General features: G+C 55.8%; 1 protein-coding gene across 3 annotated transcripts in view; it reads right to left on the bottom strand.

The window, feature by feature from the left end:
• Nucleotides 1-483: 483 nt before the first annotated feature.
• Nucleotides 484-8,806, bottom strand: part of LOC137385087 (reticulon-4 receptor-like 2) — a 26,893-nt gene continuing 18,570 nt past the window's right edge. For all 3 annotated transcript variants that reach the window (XM_068059838.1, XM_068059839.1, XM_068059837.1), the window contains 2 exons: nt 6,467-7,801; nt 484-1,983 (listed from right to left, as the gene is read on the bottom strand). In XM_068059838.1, the coding sequence (XP_067915939.1) occupies nt 740-1,983; nt 6,467-6,491 (1,269 nt within the window). In that variant the 5' untranslated portion in view covers nt 6,492-7,801 and the 3' untranslated portion in view covers nt 484-739. The remainder of the gene's footprint in view (nt 1,984-6,466; nt 7,802-8,806) is intronic.

Below are 8,806 nucleotides of genomic sequence, written 5' to 3' on the forward strand. Positions count from 1 at the left end.
GTACTGACCCTCCGACAGTGCAGCACTCCAAGAATACTGACCCTCCGACAGTGCTGAACTCCCTGAACACTGACCCTCCGACAGTGCGGAACTCCCAGAATACTGACCCTCCGACAGTGCTGAACTCCCTGAACACTGACCCTCCGACAGTGTGGCACTCCCTCAGTACTGACCCTCCGACGGTGCAGCGCTCGATCAGAATTGACCCTTGGACATTGGAGCACTGCCTCACTACTGACCCTCTGACAGTGCAGCATTCCCTCAGTACTGAATCTGGGGCATGTCGGCCTGGGTTATGGGGCTTGAATCTCTGACTGAGGTTTGAAACCTGCGGCCTCCTCATCGGAGGTGAGAGGAAATGAGAGAATGAGACCCACTGAGCCACAGCTGACACCAGCCAATCAAAAAGCTGTTTTACTCCTGATGCTGCCGCCGTCTTGTGTTTCCTGCTAGCAAGACACCCACAATACACCTCTTTACCGACCATTTCCTGTTTATTCGTTTGTGAAATCATAAACCGTACCTCAACCCCCTCACTCGCCATCACATTGGCGGGAGGCCAATGGCAGCCTTTCTCCAATGTCCAATTCAGTTCAAGAGGTCCCGCCATTGGCCATTGGGAGAGTTGAAGGGTCATTGTTCATACTCGCAGTTTAAAGATTATTCACAGTCACCTGAAGATGCAAGTTGGGCCGAAGCACACACACAGGACCATCGACGACGACAAGAGACGACATGTTTATAAGTGTTGCAGCAAAGCCAGGCCCCAAATTGGGAATAGGGCGATCCCAAAGTCTGCTCTCACAGCTACGGTGCTCGCCGCATTCCGCCAACACCCCTGGCCGGAACACCTCTGGGGATTGGACGACGTGAGGTCCCCCTCGTAGTAGTAGTCCGGCCAATAGTCGGTCTCCGTCTTTTCCTTCCCGGGCGAGTCGTTGAGCCTGGTTGCCGAGGTGACGTTCCCAGGGCTCTCTGCTTCTTCCCGAGGGGCTCCCCTGTCCGGGCCGGTCGCCGGGCCCTCCCCTCCCTCGGCCGGCGCCCACTTGGCCCTGGGCCGGCTCTGGCCAGGATCGGGGGTCGGAGGGCAGGCCCGGAAGTCCTCGGAGGTCAGGAGACGGAGGTCCCGGCCCCGGCGGGACTCCGGGGCGGAGCAGGTGACGGACGAGCTGGCCCCCCGGAAAGTCTGGAACCACTGCCAGAGGGAGCGCGCCCGGCAGTCGCAGGCCCAGGGGTTGTCGTTCAGCCTGAGGAACTGGAGGGAGGCCAGGGGGCCCAGGGCCGCCCCCGGCAGCTCGGCCAGGCTGTTGTTGAAGAGGAAGAGGGTGGCCAGTTTGAGCAGGTGGCGGAAGGCAGGCCGCTGGACCAGGGCGATGCGATTGTGGTGCAGGAGGAGTCTGTCCAGGTTGACCAGACCCCGGAAAGCGTTGGCGCTCAGCACCCGAATCCGATTGCCGTGGAGGAAGAGGTAGGAAAGGTTCTCCAGGTCGAGGAAGAGATCACTCTGCAAGTAGGGGATGTCATTCTCCTGGAGGTACAGGTACTGGAGAGCATAAAGCTTACGGAATAGGGAATCCGCCAGGACGGTGAGGCCGCAGCGATGGAGGTGCAGGGTCCGCAGCTTCACCAGGCCCGAGAAGGTGCCCTCGTCCAGGGACCTCAGGTTGCGGTTCTCCCCCAGGTCCAGTTCCTCCAGCTGGCCCAGGTTTCTGAGGACTCCCGGGCGGATGGCCGTGATGTTGTTGGAGTAAAGCCAGAGGATCGCCACTCCCGGGGGGAAGGGGCGGCCGGAAAGCTCCCCGATCCGGTTGTTCTGCAGGAAGATTCGTGCCCCGTCCCGGGGCAACGGGCCTGGGACCCGGGTAAAGCCCTGGGACTGGCAACTGACTGTCAGCGGTGCCCGGTAACAGGTGCAGAGATCCGGGCATGGGGCACCCAGCGGGCAGAATCCGAGGAGGAGCAAAGAGAGGAGCAGGGAACCTCCTGTAGGGGGGGCAAAAACAAGAGGGGGTAAGAACAAGAGGGGGACAAGAACAAGAGGGGATAAAAAGAGGGGGGACAAAAAGAGGGGGGCAAGAATAAGGGGGGCAAAAACAAGAAGGGGGCAAAAAACAAGACAGGGGCCAAAACAAGAGGAGGGCAAGAACAACAGTGGGGCAAAAATAAGAGAGGGTAAACAAGGGGTGCAAAAACAAGGGGGTTAAGAATAAGAGTGGGGGGCAAGAAATGGTCAGAACATGGGGAAAGAAGGGGAGCGAGAGACAGAGTGACACAGGGTGGGCGAGGGACAGAGCGGGAGAGAAGGGGGAGAGAGAGACGGGGAGAGGGAGGGAGAGGGACAGAGCAGTTGAGGGACAGAGAGGATGAGGGGGAGAGAGAGAGAGAGGGGCGAGAGAGAGAGGGAGGAAAGGGAGGGAAGGAAGGATGGGGAGAGAGTGAGGGGGAAGGAGGGAGAGAGACGGGAGAGAGAAAGAGGGAGAGAGAGATGGAGGGAGAGAAAGGAAAGGAAGGAGGGGGAGAGAAAGAGAGAGAAAGGAGAGGGAGGGATGGAGAGAGAGAGGGGGGAGGGAGAGAGGAACGGAGAGGAAGAGGGGGAAGAAGGGGTGAGAGAGAGAAGAGGGGAGAGAGGGATGGAGATAGAGGGTGGGGGGAAGTGGGGAGAGAGAGAGAGAGAGAGCGAGGGAAGGAGTGGGGAGAGAGAGTGAGAGAGGGATGGAGAGAGGGAGAGAGGGAGAAGGGGAGAAGAGAGAAAGAGGGAAGGAGTGTGGAAAGAGAGGGAAGGAGGAGAGAGGGGAGAGAGGGATGGAGATAGAGGGAGAATGGGAGGGACAGAGAGGGAAGAAGGGAGGGAGAGACGGGAGAGATAAAGGGAAGGAGGGGAAGAGAGAGATGGATGAAAGAGAGGGAGAGAGAGAGGGGGAGAGAGGCAGAAGGAAGGTGAGGGAGGGATGGAGGGAAGGAGGGAGTGAGGGGGCGAGGGAGAGTGGGGGGAGGCAGGGAGGGAGAGAGAGAGGGAGGGAAAGAAAGGTGCAGGATTGCAGGATGGTGAGTGGGGGAGAGGAGGAGGGAGTGGAGGTTAAAGGGAGGGAAAGATGGAGGAGGGAGGGAAGGGAGTGAGGGAAGGAGGAAGGATTGAGGGAGGAAAGGAGGGAGTGAGAGAGGCAGAGCAAGAGAGAGAAGGAGGAAGTAGAGAGAGAAGGAACAAAAAAAGAAAAGGAGTGAAAAAACGAAGGAGCAAAAATCCTCAATTCCCCTGCTCGCGGTTCACCCCCACTCTGAACATTCCCCCCCCGAAAGTCCACATAGTGTCTCCCGCCACCCCCAGCACGGGGCGTTTAAAGGGACAGTGTCTGTCTATGAGGGGGAGACGGGTGTTTTAAAAGGGACAGTGTCTGTGAGGGGGAGACGGGGTGTTTTAAAGGGACAGTGTCTGTGAGGGGGAGACGGGGTGTTTTAAAGGGACAGTGTCTGTGAGGGGGAGACGGGTGTTTTAAAAGGGACAGTGTCTGTCTGTGAGGAGGAGACGGGGTGTTTTAAAGGGACAGTGTCTGTGAGGGGGAGACGGGGTGTTTTAAAGGGACAGTGTCTATGAGGAGGAGACGGGGTGTTTTAAAGGGACAGTGTCTGTCTGTGAGGGGGAGGCGGGATGTTTTAAAGGGACAGTGTCTGTCTGTGAGGGGGAGGCGGGATGTTTTAAAGGGACAGTGTCTATCTGTGAGGGGGAGGCGGGATGTTTTAAAGGGACAGTGTCTGTCTGTGAGGGGGAGGCGGGATGTTTTAAAGGGACAGTGTCTGTCTGTGAGGGGGAGGCGGGATGTTTTAAAGGGACAGTGTCTATCTGTGAGGGGGAGGCGGGATGTTTTAAAGGGACAGTGTCTGTCTGTGAGGGGGAGGCGGGATGTTTTAAAGGGACAGTGTCTATCTGTGAGGAGGAGATGGGGTATTTTAAAGGGACAGTGTCTGTCTGTGAGGAGGAGATGGGGTGTTTTAAAGGGACAGTATCTGGCTGTAAGGGAATGGCGATGTTCAGCCTGTGTGTGACGGGGATGTTAAGGATTAACTCCCAGTTTTGGTTTGGATTCCTGCTTCCCGTTGCCTGGCTTTGTGTTTGCACCGATTGTAAACCGGGTCACAGTTTGGGCAGGCAGCCTGGATGGGAAGTGGGAGGTTCTCCCGGGACACGGATGAGGTTCAGAGGGCAGAGGGACCCCCCGGTGCACAGACGGGGTGGGTGGTTTCAGGGGGATGGGGTATTCCTCCGGGTCACAGACAGGAGGTTTCTGGGGGACGGGGTTGTCCGCTGGGGCACAAACAGGGGGGTTTCAGGGGGCAGGGGGGATCTCCTGGGGCACAGACGGGGGTTTCCCTGGGTCAGAGAAGGGGGTTTCAGGGGGCAGAAATCCCCTGGGGAAATGGCCGGTGGGGGGGGGGGGGGTTTCTGGGGATGGGGTGTTCCCCGGGTCACAGACGGGAGCGTTTCTGGGGATGGGGTGTTCCCCGGGTTACAGACGGGGGGGTTTCTGGGAATGGGGTGTTCCCCGGGTCACAGACGGGGGGGGGTTTCTGGGGATGGGGTGTTCCCCGGGTCACAGACGGGGGGGTTTCTGGGAATGGGGTGTACCCTGGGTCACAGACGGGGGGGGGATTCTGGGAATGGGGTGTTCCCCGGGTCACAGACGGGGGGGTTTCTGGGGGATGGAGTGTTCCCTGGGTCACAGACGGGGGGGCGGGGGGGGGTTTCTGGGGATGGGGTGTTCCCCGGGTCACAGACAGAGGGTTTCTGGGAGATGGAGTGTTCCCTGGGTCACAGACGGGGGGGGGGGGTTTCTGGGGATGGGGTGTTCCCCGGGTCACAGACGGGGGGTTTCAGGGGGCTGGGTTGTTCCCTGGGTCACAGACGGGGGGTTTCAGGGGGATGGGTTGTTCCCTGGGTCACAGACGGGGGGTTTCAGGGGGATGGGTTGTTCCCCGGGTCACAGACGGGGGGGGGTTTCTGGGGATGGGGTGTTCCCCGGGTCACAGACGGGGGGGTTTCTGGGGATGGGGTGTTCCCCGGGTCACAGACGGGGGGGTTTCTGGGAATGGGGTGTTCCCCGGGTCACAGACGGGGGGGGGGGGTTTCTGGGGATGGGGTGTTCCCTGGGTCACAGACGGGGGGGTTTCTGGGAATGGGGTGTACCCTGGGTCATAGACGGGGGGTTTCTGGGAATGGGGTGTTCCCCGGGTCACAGACGGGGGGTTTCTGGGAATTGGGTGTTCCCCGGGTCACAGACAGGGGGGGCGGGTTGCTGGGAATGGGGTGTTCCCTGGGTCACAGACGGGGGGGTTTCTGGGAACTCTGCCCCTCCTGCCACACTCTGATCATCACTTCCCTTATTGCTACCTTGCTCGCTTCCTTGCCTTCTCTACGTAATTTATCACATCTTCCCAATCCTGGTCCCTTGCCCCCACTATTGAGTTTAAAGCTCTCTCTACTGCCTTAGTTATACGAGCCACCAGAACATTGGTCCCAGTGCGGTTCAGGTGCAGACCGTCCCAACGGTACAGCTCCCACTTTCCCCAGTACTGATGCCAGTGCCTCATGAATCGAAACCCATTTCTCCCACTCCAATCTTTGAGCCATGAATTTAAGTCTAATCTTATTTACCCTACTCCAATTTGCAAGTGGCTCAGGTAATACTCCAGATTACTACCTTTGAGGTTTTGCTTTGTAACTTAGCCCCGAGCTGCTCATACTTCCTATGCAGAAGCTCTTTCCTCGTCCTACCTATGTTGTTGGTACCCACGGGGACCACAACAACTGGATCCTACCCCCCCCCCCCCCCCCCACTGTAAATTCCTCTCCAGCCCTGAGGAGATGTCCCGAACCCTGGCACAGGGCAGGCAACACAGCCTTCTGGCCTCTCGCTCTTGTCTGCAGAGAACATTGTCTATCCCCCTGACCATACTATCCCCTACTATCACTGCATTTCTATTTATTCCCCCCACTTGAATGGCTTCCTGTACCATGGTGTCATAGTCAGTTTGCTCATCCACCCTGCAAGCCTCACTCTCACCCGACAAGCTGAGAAAACGTCAAACCTGTTGGACAATTTCAAGGGCGGAGACGCCTCCACTTCTGCCTTCTCGATCCCTTTACCTGCCTCACTCGCGGTCAACCCCTCCTTTACCTGGTTATGGACCTCTCCTCCCTTCCCCTCCCTGCCTCCCTCCTCTCCCTCTCTTGCTCATCTCTCCCTCCTGCCTCTCTCCCCTCCCTCCATCTCTCCCCTCCCTGCCTCTCTCCCCCCTCCCCTCTCTCCCTTCTCCCTCCCTCTCTCCATCTCTCCTCCCTCCTTCTCTTCCTCCAGTCCCTCTCCCTCTCTCTGCCTCCTCCCCTCTCCCTCCCTCCCCTCCCTCTCTTGCTCATTTCCCCCCTCCTCTCCCTCTCCCATTCGCCCTCCTCTCTCCCTCCTCTCTGCATTACCTCTCTCAGTGATTCTCTTCATCATTTCCAGCCAATGAAATCACATGGAGAGCCCCAAAGTGTGAAATCCCATTCAGGCACTGTCCAATCAGGGTGTCTGAGGGCTTTGTCCAATCAGGGTGTCTGAAGGCTCTGTCCAATCAGAGTGAGTATGAGAGCTTTGTCCAATCAGGGTGTGTCTGAAGGCTTTGTCCAATCAGAGTGTGTCTGAAGGCTCTGTCCAATCAGAGTGAGCTTAAGGGCTCTGTCCAATCGAGTCTGAGAGCTTTGTCCAATCAGGGTGTATCTGAGGGCTTTGTCCAATCAGAGTGTGTCTGAAGGCTCTGTCCAATCAAGGCGTGTCCGATGGCAATGTCCAATCACAGTGTGTCTGAAGGCTCTGTCCAATCAGAGTGTGTCTCAAGGCTCTGTCCAATCAAGGCGTGTCCGATGGCTCTGTCCAATCAGAGTGTGTCTGAGCTCTGACCAATCAGAGTGTGTCTGAAGGCTCTGTTCAATAAAGGCGTGTCCGATGGCTCTGACCAATCAGAGTGTGTCTGAAGGCTCTGTCCAATCAAGGCGTGTCCGATGGCTCTGACCAATCAGAGTGTGTCTAAAGGCTCTGTCCAATCAAGGCGTGTCCGATGGCTCTGTCCAATCAGAGTGTGTTTGAAGACTCTGTCCAATCAGAGTGTGTCTGAAGGCTCTGTCCAATCAAGGCGTGTCTGAAGGCTCTGTGTAATAAAGGCATGTCCGATGGCTCTGTCCAATCAGAGTGTGTCTGAAGGCTCTGTCCAATCAGAGTGTGTCTCAAGGCTCTGTCCAATCAGAGTGTGTCTCAAGGCTCTGTCCAATCAGAGTGTGTCTCAAGGCTCTGACCAATCAGAGTGTGTCTCAAGGCTCTGTCCAATCAAGACGTGTCCGATGGCTCTGTCCAATCAGAGTGTGTCTGAAGGCTCTGTCCAATCAAGGCGTGTCCGATGGCTCTGTCCAATCAGAGTGTGTTTGAAGACTCTGTCCAATCAGAGTGTGTCTGATGGCTCTGACCAATCAGAGTGTGTCTGAAGGCTCTGTCCAATCAAGGCGTGTCCGATGGCTCTGTCCAATCAGAGTGTGTTTGAAGACTCTGTCCAATCAGAGTGTGTCTGAAGGCTCTGTCCAATCAAGGCGTGTCTGAAGGCTCTGTCCAATCAAGGTGTGTCCGATGGCTCTGTCCAATCAGAGTGTGTTTGAAGACTCTGTCCAATCAGAGTGTGTCCGATGGCTCTGTCTAATCACAGTGTGTCTGAGCTCTGACCAATCAGAGTGTGACGGAGGCATCTGGGTCAGGAATGTTTGCAGTGATCCCAATAAAATCTGAAAGAGAAACCGAAGGATTGATTCACAGATAAAGAGAGTGCTCACTTACACTAGCACTCACAATCAGAGAGAGTGCACACTTACACTAGCACTCACACTCACAGGGAGTGCACACAGAAACTAGTACTCACACTCAGATAGAGAGTGCACACTTACACTAGCACTCACAATCAGAGAGAGTGCACACTTACACTAGCACTCACACTCAGAGAGGGTGCACACAGAAACTAGTACTCACAGTCAGATAGAGAGTGCTCACTTACACTAGCACTCACAATCAGAGAGTGTGCACACTTACACTAGCACTCACACTCACAGAGAGTGCACACAGAAACTAGTACTCACACTCAGATAGAGAGTGCACACTTACACTAGCACTCACAATCAGAGAGAGTGCACACTTACACTAGCACTCACACTCAGAGAGGGTGCACACAGAAACTAGTACTCACACTCAGATAGAGAGTGCACACTTACACTAGCACTCACAATCAGAGAGAGTGCACACAGAAACTAGCACTCACACTCAGAGAGAGTGCACACAGAAACTAGTACTCACACTCAGATAGAGAGTGCACACTTACACTAGCACTCACAATCAGAGAGAGTGCACACTTACACTAGCACTCAGACTCAGAGAGAGTGCACACAGAAACTAGTACTCACACTCAGATAGAGAGTGCACACTTACACTAGCACTCACAATCAGAGAGAGTGCACACAGAAACTAGTACTCACACTCAGATAGAGAGTGCACACTTACACTAGCACTCACAATCAGAGAGAGTGCACACTTACACTAGTACTCACACTCAGAGAGCATGCACACAGAAACTAGTACTCACAGTCAGATAGGGAGTGCACACTTACACTAGCACTCACACTCAGAGAGAGTGCACACAGAAACTAGCACTCACACTCAGATAGAGAGTGCACACTTACACTAGTACTCACACTCAGAGAGAGTGCACACAGAAACTAGTACTCACACTCAGATAGAGA

The sequence above is a fragment of the Heterodontus francisci genome, chromosome 28 (assembly GCF_036365525.1).
Source record: "Heterodontus francisci isolate sHetFra1 chromosome 28, sHetFra1.hap1, whole genome shotgun sequence".
Lineage (NCBI taxonomy): Eukaryota > Metazoa > Chordata > Chondrichthyes > Heterodontiformes > Heterodontidae > Heterodontus > Heterodontus francisci.